This window comes from Periplaneta americana, chromosome 4 (assembly GCF_040183065.1).
Source record: "Periplaneta americana isolate PAMFEO1 chromosome 4, P.americana_PAMFEO1_priV1, whole genome shotgun sequence".
NCBI lineage: Eukaryota > Metazoa > Arthropoda > Insecta > Blattodea > Blattidae > Periplaneta > Periplaneta americana.
Window position 1 is genome coordinate 122,616,219 of NC_091120.1, and position 21,271 is coordinate 122,637,489.

Genomic DNA, 21,271 nt, shown 5'->3' on the forward strand with positions numbered 1-21,271 from the left:
AGGCCTATTAGTAGTGGTAAGAGTAGGCCTAAGCCTAGTATGGATGGTATTAGGAGGACTAGTATTAGTGATATTAGTAGGCCTAGTAGTGGTAACAGTAGGCCTAGTATTGGTGATATTAGTAGGCCTATTAGTAGTGGTAAGAGTAGGCCTAGAACTGATGGTATTAGGAGGCCTAGTATTAGTGATATTAGTAGGTCTATTAGTAGTGGTAAGAGTAGGCCTAGTATTGATGGTATTAGGAGGCCTAATATTAGTGATATTAGTAGGCCTATTAGTAGTGATAGGAGTAGGCTTAGTATTGATGGTATTAGGAGCCCTAGTATTAGTGATATTAGTAGGCCTAGTAGTAGTGGTAACAGTAGGCCTAGTATTGGTGATATTAGTAGGCCTATTAGTAGTGGTAAGAGTAGGCCTATTATTGATGTATTAGGAGGCCCAGTATTAGTGATATTAGTAGGCCTATTACTAGTGGTAAGAGTAGGTCTAGTATTGATGGTATTAGGAGGCCTAGTATTAGTGATATTAGTAGGCCTATTAGTAGTGGCAAGAGTAGGCTTAGTATTGATGGTATTGGAGCCCTAGTATTAGTGATATTAGTAGGCCTAGTAGTAGTGGTAACAGTAGGCCTAGTGTTGGTGATATTAGTAGGCCTATTAGTAGTGGTAAGAGTAGGCCTATTATTGATGTATTAGGAGGCCCAGTATTAGTGATATTAGTAGGCCTATTAGTAGTGGTAAGAGTAGGTCTAGTATTGATGGTATTAGGAGGCCTAGTATTAGTGATATTAGTAGGCCTATTAGTAGTGGTAAGAGTAGGCCTACTATTGTTGATATTAGTAGGCCTATTAGTAGTGGTAGGAGTAGGCCTAGTATTGGTGGTATTAGTAGGCCTAGTATTGGTGATATTAGTAGGCCTAGTATTGGTGGAATTAGTAGGCCTAGTATTTGTGGTATTAAAATGTCTAGTAGTAGTGGTAAGAGTAGGCCTAGTAGTAATAGTTGGCCTAGTATTGGTGATAATAGTCGGCCTAATAGTAGCGGTAATAGTATGCCTAGAATTGGTGGTATTATTAGGTCAGGTGGTGGTGGTGCTGATTGTAATAGTAGGCCTAGTAGTGGTAATAGTAGGCCTAGTAGTAGTAGTAGTAGTAGTAGTAGTAGTAGTAGCAGTAGTAGTAGTAGTAGTAGTAGTAGTAGTAGTAGTAGTAGTAGTAGACCTTGTAGTAGTGGTATTAGTAGGTCTAATATTTGGTATTAATAGGCCTAGTATTTGGTATTAGTAGACCTAGTAGTAGTGATGGCAAGGCATCTTGTGGTGGTGGTAATAAATTTGTGGCCATCAGCTATATTTTCACGAATAAACTAGAAGTACCAAACGGAAATTACATGATTTACCGTAATTTATTCTGAAATAAAACAGTTTTATAGAGATACTGTCTGAGGATTTTATTATGCACTTTGCTATTATAATCTACTGTAATATGATGGCACCTAACCCTTACATACATTGTTGAAATCAACCGTATAAACCAGATTAATATGCTTCTGGAAAAAAAAATGTTATCCAAGAAATGTTCCGACATTCTGTAAACACATTGAAAGGAGGAACTGCATTTAGAACATATTTACAAATATCAAGATATGTATGTTTTCCTGGGCATCCTACAATAGCAAGCTATGTTAGAACAATTATTTGCGGCGCAGTATTTCACCATTTTCTTATTATTTCCCTTCAGGTGTACTTATATTTATTCGTACTCCTCAAATAAGCATGAACTGCTCGCACTCCCGGCAAAGCATCAACTCCCTTTAATGGCGGCCGAACATCGGTTCAAATTTGTACGCTACACTAGCGCCATTGGTGTCTCTAGTTATATATTACAAACTCTTTGGCTACGAACTACAAGCTAGTGGCAAATCCCGTCCACAACGAATACCAACTTCCTTTGATGTACCGACAAGCGACGGATCACTTCCGAAGGCAAACCAAACGATCGGTTTGCCTTTGTTGCGACGTACACACGTACCGATTTCAATCAACGAATGCAAAACTAAAACTATGTGTTGTACTAGTAAACTATATTGTAAATCTCGTCTGTATATATTTCATCTAGACTGTGACCATAACGAATAGAAAGAAGAAGTGTGCGCACTCCTATCTGTTCAGCATTGTCGACGGTGACCAAGAGAATTAGTGACGCTGCGATCGGTATTGCTCAGTTGGAAGCGAATATCCATAAAAGAAGCAGTAAAGTGTTCGTTCATTTCGTTTGCTTTTTTAGTATAATTAAGTGCGTTAAATACTTTAAGTGCCAATACACTAATCTGCAATTATTCGTACACGAGTGACAAGTGAGTAGCTCTCACGATTTATTTATTAAAGGACGAGATTATTATGTTTTTGTCGTGTTATATTTGAAGCAATGCCTTCGTGTTTTGTTCCGGGTTGTAGGGCGTGCGTGTTTCATTTGCTTATGCAAACAGAACAGACAATAAAAGAAAAATTGAGCGATGGAATGTGGGGCGACATATTTCACGAGTGCATAGACAGTATTACCTCAATTGTAATTCAGCCACCGGGAACAGGATTCTGCTTGGATCATGCCATGGATATCATACCGAAACTAATTTTTCACTATATGAAATGTCGGTTCTTCTTCCGGACGAAACAAATCCGACGAGAACTCCAAGCTCCGAGAGCCGCCAAACCATCTCGTAAATTCTCCAAAGTGTCGGACAAGTAACTGTTGGTGAGTACATATTGCATGCCTACAAGCAGCCCTAAGTTAAGTTTTACATATTAAACTATTATTTGTTTTACAGTGTGATGTATATGAATGTGTTTTTCTTTCAAATAGTCTTAATGTTGTAAGTACAATGCCAGTTACGTACGTATATGGAGCGAAAGGTAAACAGTGCAACTTACGTTAAATGTATTTACGTACTTACACACGGAACAGACTGAGCGAACTCTGCACTAGCGCCGCGTGGTATCGGCCGTTTGAATTAACAGAGTGCGACCACTACTTCTTTCTATTCGTTATGCTGTGACTATAAATTAAGATTTTATAATAGTACTAAGTTTTTTGACTTGTTCCATATTCTAGCTGTAAGCATGTATGATGTTAATAAATACAATACAATCGTTTGTCGTTCGTTCGCTTAGTGTGTACGCACCTTAAGTTCAGTTCCCAAACAGCAAATATTACGAGACGATAAAATTCACCCTCGGCTCCCTTTATTATGCATGCGCTATCGGTGAAGAAATTCCGCTTCCGGTGTGATGCTGAGCCCCGTTGTAAGCATAAAAATGTTTTATTTACCGCAATCCAGATATTCAGTGTGTTCCATTAATTACATTACATCCTCAACATCTTATTTTGCACTTATTTAATGCTAACGTATTATTGTTTTTATCATCATTTATCTTAAATGAATAATGTCTCCATGTATCGTCTCTTATTTTCTCAAAGATAATTTCTGTAAATATTCCTCATAATTTATATATTATTTTCTGTTAATGTATTGTGCTCTATTTTTGCCCTGTAAATATCTTACATTTGTAACATTGCATCTTATAGTCGTTATTTATTATCCTTATATTTTGCCATAACCTAAATCAGTGGTTTCCAAATATGGTGTGTGATGAACCCTTTGAAGCTTACATTTCATTTTGGTGGACCTCCAGTGTTTTCTGTAATAATCTGGTAATCATTTTGTACTCATTAAACATTTGCATAATGTAGTGAATTAACTACCCTTAATAAGTTGGTAGCTATATTAAATATCAGTTTTAAGTTTTGAATATAATATACAAATACAAGGTTATTTTATGTTTTATCATATCTTTACTGTCAAAAATGAAACCATACGGTTTCCAGTGGGATGTTTCTTTTGCTGTTAAAATTAACATTACAAAGACTGGGACTTTCAAACTACCTAGTACGACCAGCACCGGTCATTTTGACATGCACGTTTTATCCTAAATTTCTGTCTCATTAGCAGCTTTCATTTGAAATATCGTCTTATTACAGACTTAGTGGGTATAATTAAAGAGTTGTGAGTTAATAATTTCAGAACAAAATTTGAGACCACAATACACTCTTCTTCTAAGAAGAAATTGTTATGTGTAGATGAAGAAAATTTGTTTTATTAACTGTGTATAGGTACTAGCATATTAATTCTGCCATTTCTCAAATGCAATTCTGTTCTTAACATCATGTTCACTCAATTTTACATTAAATATTTTTGACATATATATTTTGTGTTTTCTGAATTTATCTATAGTCTATTGATTATTATAATCACATCTTGCACACACACATGTACATGATTCTACACTTTGCACACACATACATGATTCTTTCAGAATTTGTTATACTTTGCGCAGACATGTGATGTCTTATTTCTGCTGTGACACCCTCCAATCTGACAGGTCTTTCTCTCCGGTTTCCTGGACACTGCTGGAATATATAATCTCGCGAGATATAATTAAAATCACCAGTCTCATTTTCATCTTCGTCACAAACACTAACTGGATATTCTCTTTCCTAATCTATTTCTGACAGTGTTTCTAAATAATGCAGAATTCTTCATCACTCATAATCTTTCATAACAGAAGTTCATCGCTCAAACCCTTTCGTGCCATGTTTGCAAAATAACTACAGTACATGGCAAATAGAAATCTTGAGATAGACTAATGAAATACTTCACACAGTTGCCATAAAAGAATTGCCGCTGTTATCCAGAATAAATTGACTATATTGTAATGTCATAGGAAAGCGGTTATAAACTCCCTATTGTCGTTCTTATGTTTGAGTATCAACCAGTCTACATAAAGGGAATATTTTCGGTAATATGAAAGACTTGCCACATACATTCAGTAAGCTTGTCACATGGGGACAATGTAGGCCTATTGAGTTCATTATTAGGAGGCGTAAGGCGATCATAAAACAGCAATATTTGTAGTTTGCTGCTGCATGAAAATAAGACAGTGCAGACCAGTAAAAATGACCTATGTTCGTCCTTCTAGGTAACTGTACTTTTATCCCCATAAATAATGATAGGGACTTGACATTTTCAGAGGATCTAAAAAGAGTAAATTCAATAAATGTCCTGAAGGACTAGCTTGTTCAGCAAATACACAGAGGAGGTACAAATAAATTAAATATCGAAATGAGTCAAATGATCGGTTGGTTCTTCTAGTGTTAAACAAGTTTTTTATACTTATAAAATTATTAGTGGAATGGTTGAAGTCGCTTTGCGAAGTCTGGCTGAATTGTAGGTACTCTAAAGCTGCAGTTTGTTTACGGCGATCATTGCTTGGAGTTGCTGGCTGTTAAAATGAATGCGCACTGTTTCTTTACAGCGATGATTGTTGGACGCGGTGCAGAACGCTGGAGGTTGCTTCTGAAGCAAATTCAGGACGCATATCACTCCATACATGTTCAATAATCGATTTTTAGAGAAGGCCATGTAGAAATATTTAATCGAGTTAAAGTAGCAAAACAAATGAGAATTGACAGCGATTTACACTGAAAAGAAACCACTTCCTGACAATCATCGCCAGCATTTATAATCGCCGGCGATGTGCGTCCGGTGATGATCACCATAAACAAACCGTAGCTTAAGTTGCAAATCTACCTTAAGAATATGTTTACTTCTATACTCGTATTTGTTCTTCAAGAAGACCAGAGCAGAAAATGTACTCTCACTGAAATATACTGATGCAAATGGCATTAAGTGTAGTACTGCAATCCAGAAAACATTGAGATATACTGGTAAGTCATGCAACCAAGATTGCAACAGAGATGTTTTAGGAAACACAATTTTTAACCACGATATCAGTAGATAATTCTAATAATTTTAAGAGACCCTTTTCTTTGGTCAAACTATTAATTGTTTGTCATCGGGAATGAATTTTTCATACAATTGTCTTTATTTGATAATATTTCCGTAATTTTAATGTCAATCAATGAAGATACTTTAATGCTTCCAAACATATTGGACGAAAGTCACAGAGTGGAACATTAATCGAATTCTCGATTGATAACTCAGCAAGACCAGTTTAATTTCTTTGTTGTTGCTTTAGTCTTATCCTGAATGCTGAACACAGTTGGATCCTAGAGATTAAAATAAAGAAAAATAATAATAATATCGGATATGTAAGCAAGAGTTTCAAGCCAAGGGAAGTCCTTGGACAAACTCATTCCTGTTAAAATCTCAGAAGTGTGAGATAAAAAATATTTCAGCCAGCTGATATGTCACAGAATGCGATGAAGTTAAATTTAGTTAAAATAACGTTTGAAAACATACATTGGTTCCACACACCCAGGTGGGCAACCACTTGCTTAGGTAATTTGTCAACTACGAATGCCATAAATTGTGTATTAAGTTATACTTCAATATTGTATAGCATTGTTACATGTTTTAATAATTTTTGTCCTGTAAACATCTTACAGATTATTGTAATACAGTTTCTTGATGGTTTCTTGTCCATTTTGTTACTCAACTGTGGAATAATAAATAATAATGAATATAGGTCTATGCCGGTAATAATAAAAGAAAATATATATTTTCTTTTTTCCGAGATGTTCCAGTCGAACCAAACCACTACTCTCTATAGAGTCAAATAATAATCTTTGGCCTATATCCTACTTCATCTTTCAAACAAATTAATTCAATTTTTAGCTAAACTAGTGCTGAAGTAGTTCCCCGCTTATATACATGTTGCATATACGAATCTGTGGCAGGTTAGATTTGGTTAGTTTAGGCTTTTGTTATGCCATGCATATATTTGTCTATGATGCATATACGATCAACTGTATCTACATAAAAAGAATCCGTTATAAATTCAACAATTTTCACTTCCGAAATCACCAGAATTACCTCAGCGCTAGTTTCGCCGCTTTATTAACATAGGAATATCTCTTCGAATTGTTAACAAGGTTGAGATCACTCTTAATTTTACTGGATGTGATGCCCCTGGTTTTATAAATTTGCACACAAAGTGTCTTGCAGCCCCTCTGAAGTTGACACCTACGTTTGGTGATATTTATTTGCATATCACGACTTCATAAGTTGGTTTACAGTTGAAATATCCAGAACTACCTCAGCGCTAGTTCTTGCCGCCCCTCTGAAGTTGTAGATGGAATATTGTGTTGGCCAAGTTTAATATCAATACTACCACCAGAAATTAACTCTTAATACATATAGCCTATCAAGACTTATGAGGAAATATTCTGGAATACAATTATACGAAAATAAGGTTTGACTTGGATAACAGGAGCTGGAGTAATAATTGCGAAATCTACCAATGCACTATTATTATAATTACGTAACTTGTATCACCGAAATGTAAATAATATATGATTGTGACGAAGGTGAATCTAGCATGCGGTGAATAAAACAATTTTTATGCTTACAACGGGGCCCAGCATCACACCAGAAGCGGAAATACTACACCGATGGCGCATGCGCAAAAAGAGAGCCGAGGGTGACTTCTATCGTCTCGTCCCTGCTCTTGGTAATCTCAGAGTACTTGATGATCCTGACTCGAGCTTCTCGTGTAAATACCGGTAAGGATCTCACTGGCAGTGCATGAGATGGCCGCGCATGCGCAGCATGAGGAGTTAACAATCTCACAACCTGCTCTTGGTAATCACCATAGACAAATAACAGACTACTTGATGATCCTGACTCGAGCCTCTCGTAACTAAATCTGCTTTTTTTATATTCTTTAATTTCTAAGAAACAACAACTATATCGGACTTTAGCTGTTTTGCACTTATGGCTTAATTACTTTATTACTATATTTACTACTGTTAATGTAGGACTTTAGTTATTTTCCACTCACGGTTTAGTTTCTTTTTGACCATGAGTGTTGGCAACAGATAAAACAGCAGATGATTTTCTAATTTGAACTGTGAAAAGAGTCAGCACCGGGTGAACAACTACAGTCACAACACGGGAGCCAGCAAGTGACCACGCAGGGTAGCCATCAACGTAACCACGTTGGTATCCATCACAGAAACTTGCACCGTCTGAACCAGGCTTAATTTAATATGCCTATGGCATATTGGTTCAGTTTGCTAGTCGCTTGGAGTGCATCTGTCATAGCAGCTGTCGGATACTGGCAGAAAGAAAATGTTCGTTTTATGCGATTGTTATTTGAGACTGTGTTAAATAGTTTCATCGAACTAAAGCCAGCTGTGAACAAAGTTGATATACTCAACCATAGAGAATATGTAGCATGAATCAGATGCTGAACTTAGTCATTTTGTTTTTTAAAAGATGGCGGCAGCGGATGTCGTTAAATATTTACTTAGTTTTTAACATTCGATTTCATTACATTATGCATTATGAAAATTCAAATAGAGATATAATTGTATATAAATATACAATCATCTGTTTAATATGAATGAAATTTCACATTTGCCCAAATCATGTTAATAGTAGAAATTCTGATATGAGTGTCTGTAGATAGTACATAGTCAACCTGGAATTCCCAGAAGATGCTATCCCTAGTGAAAGTATTTAAATCGATTCAAATATAGTGGGCCATGTTATAATTGAACTACAAGGATGGTTGAATGAAGTGAAGTAAGCTGTGCCTTTGTGTTAAAATAGTGATTAAATGTGATCTTTCTAAAATGGTGCGTTGACTTTAGAATAGGTAATGATGTGTTTAATTTCTACCGAGCATATTGGACGATGAGTGTTTGAGTGAATCATACATGGTACTGCATTTTGAAAAGACTGTGATCTGTTACTGTGAGTAGTAGCGGAAAGCGTCAAGATGGGAAATTGTTTCAGCCGTCAGAGAACCCCGCCGCCGAAAAAAGAACTTCCATCCCTTATTAAAGATCCTAATGCCCCAAGTCCTGTAAACCCTCCCATTACTGGAGGGGCTGATCCAATAGGTGGGGCTGGCAGTAGAGAACCAGGAAGAAATGGACCTATGCCACCGATTCCTGAACCTGACAATCCTGGTAGTACAAATGCAAAAATATTTGTGGCATTGTATGATTATGATGCACGGACAGATGAAGATTTAAGTTTTCGTAAGGGAGAACATTTGGAAATCTTGAATGATACTCAGGGTGATTGGTGGTTAGCAAGAAGCAAAGCTACAAAACAAGAAGGCTACATACCATCAAATTATGTCGCAAAATTGAAATCCATCGAGGCAGAACCGTAAGTAATGTTTTAATTTAACATATGGTACAAAATAAGGGTTTAGTATTATTTATTAAATATTTTATAAATTATTAACTGTTGCTGTTTGAGCTGAGTTTTAGAGAAAGGTGGAAACATCACTTACAGTATGTGTAAATATTATTTTCAAGCATGTCGTTATACGTATGTTACTTAAACATCATCTAACAATAGCTTGCCATGTAATATGAGATACTTAGATTGCAATTTTGAAACACCTGAAAAAATTGTAAATATTTTTAAGAACTACTTCCAAAGTGTGTACATACCTAGTAATATCACTTCTGAAGTTACCATTGAACACGAGTCTCGTGAATATTTTGATTGTATTAACATTAATGTTATTAGCGAAGAAGATATTATTAGTGCAATTAAGAAACTTAGATCGAAGAAATCAGTAGGGCCAGACGAAATTCCCCCATATATTGTAAAGGGGTGTAAAGAAAGTCTCATCAAACCCCTATTGCATATTTATAATTTTCTCTCAAGACTGGGATTTTTCGTGATAGATGGAAAATAGCCAAAGTTTGTCCAATTCATAAGGGCGGAGACAAGGAACTGGTTAATAATTATAGGCCTATATCGATATTGTCGTCTTTTCAAAATTTTTTGAATCTGTTATATATAAATACATTTAATTCTCAGTCAAAAACATTATTGACGACAAACAACATGGTTTCGTTACTGGTAGATCAACTTCATCCAATTTAAGTTTGTGATTATGTCACTGAAAATATGGACATTGGTAATCCAGTTAAAGTAATCTACACAGACTTCAAAAAAGCATTTGATACTGTTGATCACTATATATTGTTAAAGAAGCTTGCCAAATACGGGATTAGTAATTCTCTTATAATTCTATTTAGAAGTTACCTATTAAACCGCAAACAGTTTGTTGTCTTCAACAAATGTCGATCTGAAGAATTTACAGTGACATCGGGGGTCCCTCAAGGATCAAATCTGGGTCCACTTTTATTTTTATTATTTATGAATGACCTACCGAACTCGATATCAAACTCACTATGTTTAATGTATGCTGATGATGTCAAAATTATTAAATCTTGTCCTACAGCTAAGGACTGTCACTTGCTTCAGAGAGATCTAAATGAGTTATACAAGTGGTCACTGAAGAATAAACTGTATTTCAACTTAAATAAATGTCATTATATGATATATACTAGGAAAAAAAAACTTATTTTACTTACAGATACTCAATGGGTGGGGAATTCCTGGAAATTACTGACAAAGTAAAAGATTTAGGCATAGTATTCACATATAATATGGATTTTTCCAGTCATATACTTGAACTTGTGTCTCAGTCTCTTAAACTTCTATGATTTATCTATAGACATACCACAAAATTCTCCTCTCAAGATAGTTTAAAAATTCTATTTTTTTCACTAGTTAGATCAAAACTTGAATATTGCAGTACTGTATGGAACCCCTATCAAATTAAATATATTAACAAAATTGAGAGTGTTCAAAAAGATTCATCAGATTTTTGTTTCTTAAATCATTTGGTTACTATCCCTTCTGGAATAATGAAAGTAGTATCTCGTACTCATCTCTTTTGTCTCTCTTTAATTTTGAAAGTTTGCAACACAGAAGAAATAATATTGATATAAAATGCGTCCATAATTTATTAACAAGTTCTGTAAATAGTCATCTACTGTCTAGGATAGCAATACATGTACCAAGGGAGAACTGTAGGACCAGTAAAACATTTAATATAAACTATGCTAGGACATGTTATTATAAGCACTCTCCACTTCTTAGAATCTGTTCCTTCTATGATAAACTGAGCAATATTGACATCTTTCAGGATAGAACCACACTCTTGAGAGAAATAAATACCAGTACCGTTCAAAACACTCCATAAGTATTTTGCTAATAAATAGGTCTTAACTGGTTTGCATATTGTATTTTTGGTCTTCTTTCTTAAATTATTTCATATCAATTATCATTACGAACTCACTCCTAATTCTGACTTAACGCAGGTCTAGTTCCTCATCAGTTATTGTATTATTGTTATTAATCTGTGACTAGTTATTTGCATTTCATGTTTTCTTCATACTGTAAATACTTTTGTTTTTGTTTACCGAGATTTACATGTACAATATTTGCTTAATATCTTCTGTTGAGTAGTATTGGATTGTAACTGTTGAAGTTTAAATACCATTATTATATGTATTACTACTGTTATTTTCATTTTATCTACTCTGTAATTACATTGTTGAGTGGATTAAATAAATAAATAAATCTAAGAAACTGAAAGGTTTCAGGTTGGTATAGCCTACAAGATTATATTTGTAACATATTTTAGTCTAATATTATGCAAATAACGTATTTCTAACACAAAAATAGATGAGCCTAGGCCTACACATTTAATACATATGTAAGTTAGTTGATTTGTATGCTTGCACTATAGGTCTAGTAGTCATCCTGTGTGTATTTTCTTGGTGAATATTATTTATGTCCCTGCCACTATAGGAACTTCATAAAATACTTTGAAAATGCCATGGATTTACATTATTGATTAGTTGAAATTTATGTGATCACTGAGAGAGCTCTAAATACGTACATTATATAAGAAAATCGCCGTGCGTGAATGAAGAATATGGCCATATTTCGTTAATGTAACAGTGGGTTTCAGTGTCGCTAACATAGTGGTAATACACACACCTAATCTAACCTGTCTCTCATAATACACACCTAATGCAACCTAACCTAACCTGTCATATAATACTACACACCTGTAACTTAGTAACATTCCTTACATTTAGCGTAATTTCGTTTGCATGTATTGTCGGCTCTGCTGCTGGTGTCGGTAGCCATCTAGTGGAAGTGGATCTTAATTCCATGAAAGAAATATGACGACTTTATGTGTGTGTGTGTTGTGTGTGTGTGTGTGTGTGTGTAAGCTGGTTACGCTTCTCAAATTTGCGAATGTCATAAATACCATATATTATGTCATGAATATTTAAGTCCACACCTGTGGAGTAACGGTTAGCACGTCTAGCCACGAAACCAGGTGGCCCGGGTTCGATTCCCGGTCGGGGCAAGTTACCTGGTTGAGGTTTTTTCCGGGGTTTTCCCTCAACCCAATATGAGCAAATGCTGGGTAACTTTCGGTGGTGGACCCCGGAATCATTTCACCGGCATTATCACCTTCATCTCATTCAGACGCTAAATAACCTAAGCTGTTGATAAAGCGTCGTAAAATAACCTACTAAAATAAAAAAAATAAATAAAATGAATATTTAATATTCGTTTTATGGCATTTTGATTCATTGTCGTACTTTTTTCGTACATTTTTGCATGTTTTGGCGTTTTTGGGAGTAAATTCATGCATAATGCATATTTTGAAGACTTTAGATTTAATAGCATATTTGACCCTTTTTTCTGACTAGTGCATATGTTATGTTAAACTTGCATAATAGTGCCTTTTATGAATGTTGCTTTGTAGAATCTGGCATTTCCACGTTATTTGTCTATTGAGAAAAAAAAATAGAAACAGAAACTTATTGGTAATATGGTTTCATGGCATCCTACATGACAACTAGTCTTTGGACTTGCAACTAAACTTTACCTTTATACTGGAATTTCACCCCCCTCCCCCCCGCAACTCTTGCTCGTTACAAACCAGAGGTTAAAATATTGAAAGAAGGGAAGACAGATGCAGTGTGCTTGCAAACTGCAATTTACTCGTAAGTTAGTACCGGTATACTTTTATGTCGAATTGCGAAGTGTTGTTGTAACTCTGTTAGAACTGCAAGAAGAGCTCTTATGACAAAATTGAGGAAAAAAAAATTCCTAAAGACGGACTGTGATGTTTATTGTGACTGCTGTAATAAAGATGTAAGTAATTGTGTATTTTGGAGTGCGCGATAGCGTCTCGGTTAAGGTGTGATGCTGCGAAGTCAGAAAGTCGCGAGTGCGACTTCAGATGAGGTCATGACCATGCGGAAATGCAAAAAGACTTACAATTCAACCTCACGTTTTCCCAAATTTCTTCACTTAAGTATGCACCTGTCATTTGTGATCATTTTCTGTGTTCAAGAACGTGGTTAAGATGAACAAATAAGCTTAAGTGAAAATAGACAGTGAGAAATTAGCTGTAGTAGCCTACGTTATTTCAAAATAAAAATGTAACTCCATTTTTCTACATTCCTTTTAACACTATATCACTGATTAACTTTCCAACTTCTTTATTGTTAATATTTAGGGGTATACCGGGCTACTAGTTTCGAAGTGTTATTCTTCATTGTCCAAAGTATAGTCAGACTAAGCTTTGAACAATGAAGGACAACACAGTTGCCAGGTAGGCTATATTCCTTAAAGTCTACTTTACAAAGCAGCCTGTGATATTGAAATTTAAATTCATTATCTAAACATGCCTATCTAAGTGGTGTCATTGTATCTCTCAGCAAATGAATAGAAACTTTAGTAGGTACCTATATGGTTACCTCATTGCCATTAAGAAAAGTTACTAAAAAAGAATAGGTTTGTATATATTTGTCGAATGTGCATCATTACACATACAAAAAGACACTTTTCAGTGCAAACAATTTATTTTGTGTGCACAAAATTGGAATATTGGGAGAACAGGAGAAGGAAGGTAACCGTGTTCTGAATAGACCTACGTTTATCAAATTGGAAACTGGTACCTATGCTGTAGTACCAGTATGAGGAGTATTGTAACATATAAATTTCGATTACGTATATTATATTCGGATATGAAGTATGAAACAAAATTTGGAACATCTTTAGTGTAGGCTACTTTGTATTTATTGCGAGCTAGGTATGTAATTAATGGGGGGAAGGCGAAAGCTGAGGAAAGAGGGCAGCCTATATAACATTATTTTAGCTAGTAAATTGTTGTTTAGATCAGTGGTCATCAGCACTTGCTGAAGTCATATTTCAGCAATTTATTGACATTTAAAATTGGCTGATGAGAGTCCTCCAACAGGAGGACAGTTTTATGTGATAAATGGAATGCAAGATAACATTCCTTCATCTTTGCAGTCTGTAATCAACAAGCTTCTGATAAGATAATCTTCATCGATAGGAGGGATTTATAAAATTTGGACCCTAAGGTTAGTCTCGTTTTAGGCTCTACCATTATTATTATTATTATTATTATTATTATTATTATCCACCTTACTCACTTCTGTCCCTTTAGCTCCTCACTTTTATGTGGTTCTTAGGTTATAGTCTAGATCATATAGACACAGTTTGCTCGGCCTTATAGGCTTTGACGGTAACAACTTTTGTCAGGTTTACTATGCTGCCATCTAGTTGTTACATAAGGAGTCACGTCATAACTCCCATTTGAATTGCATTAGCGACTGTACTGCCATCTTGTGTTTGTTTACAGCGGACGGGTGGCGATCCTGGCAGTTCTCTTCGAAGTGCTACCGATTTTAACATAGGGATGAGTAATCTGTTATAGGCTATGTGATTTGGGGTTATAGCCAACCTGTAAATCCTCCCTCCCTCCCCCCACCCCCCTTCATTCATCGCAAGTTTCGTTCGAGTGGCTGCTGTCTGTTCTGTTTTGAGTTATTTTTTCTTGCTCACTACTATCTCTAGGCGATCACGCATTTCAGTGTTCGGAAATTTTGTAGAGTTAACGCAGTTTCTGTGAAAACGAAGTTCTCCCATACTGTTAGCATTCATGCACTCCCACATTTCTGTACCCGAGTTGCCACATATTCATATTTTATGGTTGTGCCTACTTAATACGGTTGCCATAATTCTGGATACAAAAATACGGACACTTTTACTTTTCCCAAAAATTTGGAATGTAATTTGCGTTAAGAAAAGCTATCTGCTATATTGTGCAAATACTTAAAAAAAAACAACAATGAAACAATATATTATCATACTTTTATGCCCGGTTTCTGGTACACCTCAGTTAACTGTCAGTTACTTAACTGCACTTATAAATTTTACTGCACTGATAACTTTCATGAGTTTCCAAAAAGTTAAATGTAGATTTATCAGATCTTATAACTAACAGTTGAGGAAACTTCAAGTTCAGTATCTCTTGTTGTCCATAGATGTCTCCACTAGTATTTTGTTAGTGACTTTTTTTTTTAGTTATTTATAGTTATTTTTATTTGCAGAAGTTTTCAGTAGTAATATGACAGTGAGCTCTGTACTAGTAGCAGCAAGGCTTTTTAATTAAGGAACCGTGTGATAAACGATAGTGTACATGTACACTTCCATCTCAGTCATAATATGATGAAAAAGGCAATGATTATTGTTATTTGGCATGATCATTGAGGTAAATAATACTAGTGGAGAGAGGGCTAGATGTAATTTCTGCTACAAAACTGCAACTGCAATCAGCTGTGGTGGTTATGGCAGCCATATTGGTAAAGTAAAAATATGTTACATTCGTCCATATGAATGCCTTCATGTGTTCAAATGGACTTTTTGGAGACCGAAATACCATTGGCATTGGTAGAATACCCAAGAATGAAATACTCCTTGATTGACGACATAGAATCTGAAGTTTATGAAGAAAATTAAGCTTAAGATATTCGAAATTGTTTTTGCAAACACACATTATCAGGGAACGGATTTATATGGACTAAAAATATATGAAATATGTAAATATATATGTAGTTATTTTTACCAAAATATGGAATTAAATATGGATTTTTACCAAAATATGGAATTAAATATGGACTTAAAATTATAAAAAAATGACTATGTACGTTAAATATTGGTACATTTTAATCAAACTAAACAAAAAATATAATGGACGTACCTTATCTTCCAATGTAGTTTCAACAAAACACAATTTTTATTGTCTGTTACCATAACAATAGGTTACAAACATTTCTTTCAAGTGCTGAAAAGTGAATCTTCTTCTATTGTCTCTGAGGATAGATTTATACTGACTAAAAGAGCGTTCGACGTCACAAGAAGTAACTGGTACATAATTCAATTTCACAATGTCTGCTGGGGATAAGTCCAAGTTAATCTTCACTGTTGATTCACCACTCATCACAGCAACAACCTTTTGTAGTTCTTCATATCCAGGGTTTTTTGAAAGTACAGTGTCCACCTTAGCTCTTACTGCATCTGCAACTTTACCTCTACCACGATTCAGTTGTTCCACAGTACTATTTATAATTTCAAAACTTTCAGATAGTGAAAGGTGCCTATTTTGGAGACTTTTGAGCGTTTTTATGATGCATGAAAATGTATGCTGAATGTGAGCTAAGTCATTCTTCACACTTATGTCACAGGTAACTGTTTTCGCAGTATCAATTGAGACTGCATCTTCAGAGTCCAATGCAAGGAGAACATTGTTAATAGAGTCTATATGTTCGGCATAATATTCAACTGCTTCTAGCCATGTACCCCATCTAGTTAAAATTGGCTTTGGTGGCAATGGAATTTCAGGGTACATTTCTTTCAACACGTTAACTCTACTGGGAGCTTTGAGAAATACTTTTTTCACTGATGAAATCAACAAATCTACTTTAGGGAAATTGTCTCTGACCACTTCTGCCACACGATGAAATGCATGCGCCACACAAGTAAAATGAGTCAATTTAGGATATACAACAGATAATGCTTGTCCAGCTTTGACCATATAAGGGGCAGCATCGCTAATAAAGAATAACACATTATCGTACATAATACCCTTTGGCCACAGGATACCCATAGCTTCGTTGAACAGTTTAACTATAGTTTTGTTATTGCACTTTTCTAGAACATCACAATGTAAAAGAATTCGTTCAGAATATTGTTCACTTAACAAACCGATAACTACATTACCAACAAGTCTACCTTCTTTGTCGGGAGTCTCATCAATGGAAACCCAAATTGAACTATCTTTAATTTCATCTCTTATCTTCTGTATTGTCTCATCGTAGATGGATGGAGCATACGTCTTCCTAAGTGTTGACTCATCCGGGATTGTATGTTGAGTATATTTTTCAAGGAATTCCCTGAAGACCTTATTCTTTAGTTTGTAGAGAGGAATATCAGCAGAGATGAGAGAACGGCACAGGTCGATGTTAAACTCAGATCTTACATTCGATGTTGTTGGTTGTGTTAAAAACAATTGTCTCTGCTTGGAATTTAGTTGTTTGTTGGCCTGATGTTTACTAGTTGTAATGTGTTGTTGCACCAGGAACTTTTGTGTAGATGATACTGCACACTGACACAAATTACAAAATAATATTTTATTGTCAGTTGATAAACCATCTTCTTTAAATTCTGAAATGTAACTTGTTAGTTTTGATTTTAAATTGACTGAATGACGTACTTTTGGCATATTTACCGTCTTTATAGTATGATTTACAAAACTGAACCTATGTGTACTCTGACTGGCATTTAACTGTTGAGCTGCACAACTGAAGTCTGTTAAAAATTTTAAATTAAATTAATACAGTTTTGTAACTTACTTTCCCATTGTTGATAGGACTGCTAATTTTCAAATAACTCTGATGTTAAAGGGATTACTGAACATGTGTTTAAATCTCTATTGTTGAAATGTATTTTTAAAAGTTAATGGAATTTTGTTTTGTTTTATTGTTAAACCTAATATAATATGGACTGTTTTATATGAAATATGGAAAATATATGGAAATTAACGAAAATATGTACTAAACTCTAAAATATGGAAAAATATGGAAAATAAAAGTAGGATTTTTCAACCCTACACATTGTGAAACATAAAGATAATGCAAAATATAAATTATATTAGCTTTATAAGTAAATATGTATTTACATATAAATCCTTTCCCTGCACATTATTATCCTAGAAAGTATGTCATAGAAAGAAGAACATTTACCAGAAGTTATGTAAATAAAATGCTAAATTTTAATTATAACAATAATATAGTAAATTAATTAATTCCAGTTTATATTATTATTATTTAATGTCAGTCATTATATTTTACGAAACATTAATGCAGTAGCGCTGCATGTCGGTATTTGTTCGAATCAGTACTAACAGCCATGTAACACGGCCGACTTGATGCTTGCTTCACTTCTCCTTTACCGGCCTTGACAATTCATTTTGATCCCTGTGTTAAAGCTGTAATCGAGAAAATGTGAAACTCCCGCCAGATGGCACTGACTCCCAAGGTTCACTGAGGAATGTGTGTATGGTTTCTTGTACGATTATAATTAGTAATTTTGCGCTTCTTCCTACTGGTATGTGAGTTTATTGTGATATGATTCAAAATGACATATTGTTGTGTACCATTGTGTACTTCGAATAGAAAAAAAGAGTGGAGAAGCAATATCATTCCACGAATTTCCGAGTGACAGGGAAAGATGATTATATTTCGTGACCAGAATATTGTACGAAATGGAAATATAAAAATTGGAGTTGTATCCTTCGAAGAGGTGGAAAAATTCAAATATTTTATTTTATTTTAGTAGGTTATTTTACGACGCTTTATCAACATCTTAGGCAATTTAGCGTCTGAATGAGATGAAGGTGATAATGCCAGTGAAATGAGTCCGGGATCCAACACCGAAAGTTATCCAGCATTTGCTCATATTGGGTTGAGGGAAAACCTCGGAAAAAATCTCAACCAGGTAACTTTCCCCAACCGGGAATCGAACCCGGGCCACCTGGTTTCGCGGCTAGACGCGCTGTTACTCCACAGGTGTGGACAAAAATTCAAATATCTTGGAGCAATAGTAAGAAATATAACTGACACTCGGGAGAAAATTAAACGCAGAATAAATATGAGAAATACCTCTTAATATTCGGTTGAGAAGCTTTTATCATCTAGTCTGCTGTCAAAAAATCGGAAAGTTAGAATCTATAAAAACAGTTATATTACCGGATGTTCTCTATGGTTGTGAAACTTGGACTCTCATTTTGAGAGAGGAAAAGAGGTTAAGAGTGTTTGAGAATAAGGTTCTTAGGAAAATATTTGGTCTAAGAGCGATGGAATTAGAGGAAAATGGAGGAAGTTACATAATGCAATGTATTCTTCACCTGACATAATTAGAAACATTAAATCCAGACGTTTGAGATGGGCAGGGCATGTAGCACGTATGGGCGAATCCAGAAATGCATATAGAGTGTTAGTTGGAAGGCCAGAGGGAAGAAGACGTAGATGGGAAGATAATATTAAAATGGATTTAAGGGAAGTGGGATATGATGATAGAGACTGGATTGATCTTGCTCAGGATAGGGATCAATGGCGGGCTTATGTCAGGGCGGCAATGAACCTCCGGGTTCCTTAAAAGCCATAAGTAAGTAAGTAAGAGTAAGATGCGAAAATGCCTTAAAGTGATTTCACGCCAAGACTTTGTTCCTAAAGCAACTCCCCATCTTCAGTCGTGTGTAGTTAACATTTCAGGGAAAAAAGATTATTCTAATAATGGGAAATTTACACTATTAAAACCAAATGCTGTGCCAGCAATATTCCCTCATTATCCTAGGTATAAAGTGACAGATATCAGAAGACCATGACGAACAGTTACTAAAACTGATCTCCCTCCACCCAAGAAACGCAAATCTTTTAGTAATATTGGTTTTTCACTATTTGAACAAGATGTTCCGAGTGGCTCAGCATCAGTTAATGACATTCCCTTCTTGCCAGTTTAAGATGACCATAAAGCGACGCAAACAGACGTCAAATTTGTGGAGCTAAAAAGAAATAATTAACAGATTGCATGTGAAAATTAAACAACTTAATCAGGTGTAAAAAGAGAAGCAAGATGAGATAACAAAAACAAGCGAAAAACTCCAACTAATTGAAAGAGATCCATTACATGAAGAACTGGAAAATGTAAGGAAAAAGGCCGATGAAGGCAGTATTCATGCAAAATTGATTCTAGATCAGCTGCTTAATCATCGAAAGAGAATACCAAACAAGAATATATTAGAAAATTTGTGTTCAGAAATTGAGCCATTACTGTGTAGATGCCCTCTCTTGCAATGCCAATTTGTGATGAAGACGGCCAAAAACTACTTGCTAATATCATTACTGTGAAATTTGTTAGGCCACTTGTAGAGAACATTGCAGCAGCTTTAACTGAAAAGCTTGTTCCTTCGAAGAATGCGGCTTATAATGCACTGAGTCGCAAAATCTTGAAACTATGATTCTTGAATCTGCAATATCAAGTGGAATATATCAGTGCAGTGAGTGAAATTATAAAATTTAGTACAAGTTATTGTAAATAATTACCCAAGTGATTACTTTGAAACATCGCAGTTTAGCCTAGTGGTGCTACCCAATGAATGAACTACAAAATTACGCCTCTGTCATCATGTTACTTAAACTGAACAGGTTACTATGTGTTACTTTCCCTGCTTTTAAACTCTCGCTTTTACCATAATTAACAGAACTAAACATAATAATACTTATTATTTTCTTATTTATTATTTATAATTTTTATTATTACTCTTTAATCATTTATTTTAATTCATATTGAGTATTTCTTCTGTGGACACCACACCTTGGCAGACAGCGCCTCGTGGTGGAATTGAGAAATTATCCAATTTCAACATAAGATTACTATTGTCAAGGCCGTGTACAAAAAAGCGAAGGTAACATCAAGTTGGCCATGCATGTAAGTACAGGCTGAAGCACGTTACCAGTTGAAGCACAGATAACTGTAAAGATGACGATAACTGTTGTTTTGGAAATTTGTTTCAAACATATCAGCACGTTAAATCTTAGATAACTGTGTATGTACAGGTAACTGTCTTTCGAGAAACCAAGCATTATTCTCATAACATTAATATCCTGGTAATTACAAACAGATATGCTAGTCTGATTAGATGATTTGAACATAGTAGGTATTAATTATGTTAATCATCAATTGTTCTTAGACTTCTGGGAAGAATGTGGGTACTTGCTTTAGAACAGAAGTGTTTTCTTTGATGAAGTCATAGAAATACACGCATGAAAACTTTGAACTGACTTTAATTTGTATCAGTGCTTTTACCTTAATTATTATTAGAAGTCTCTTCCTTCCAGGTGTCGAACTGATTTTCATAAAAAAACACTCTCCTCCACAGGTGCAGAAGTTCTGGGATACAGTAGCTACACAAATTC

General features: G+C 35.1%; 1 protein-coding gene across 1 annotated transcript in view; it reads left to right on the forward strand.

Annotated features, from left to right (window-relative positions):
* The first annotated feature begins 8,656 nt into the window (after nt 1-8,656).
* Src42A (Tyrosine-protein kinase Src42A) overlaps nt 8,657-21,271 on the forward strand; it is a 585,202-nt gene continuing 572,587 nt past the window's right edge. Inside the window, exon 1 of the mRNA XM_069823919.1 lies at nt 8,657-9,197. Within this exon, the coding sequence (XP_069680020.1) occupies nt 8,800-9,197 (398 nt within the window). The 5' untranslated portion in view covers nt 8,657-8,799. The remainder of the gene's footprint in view (nt 9,198-21,271) is intronic.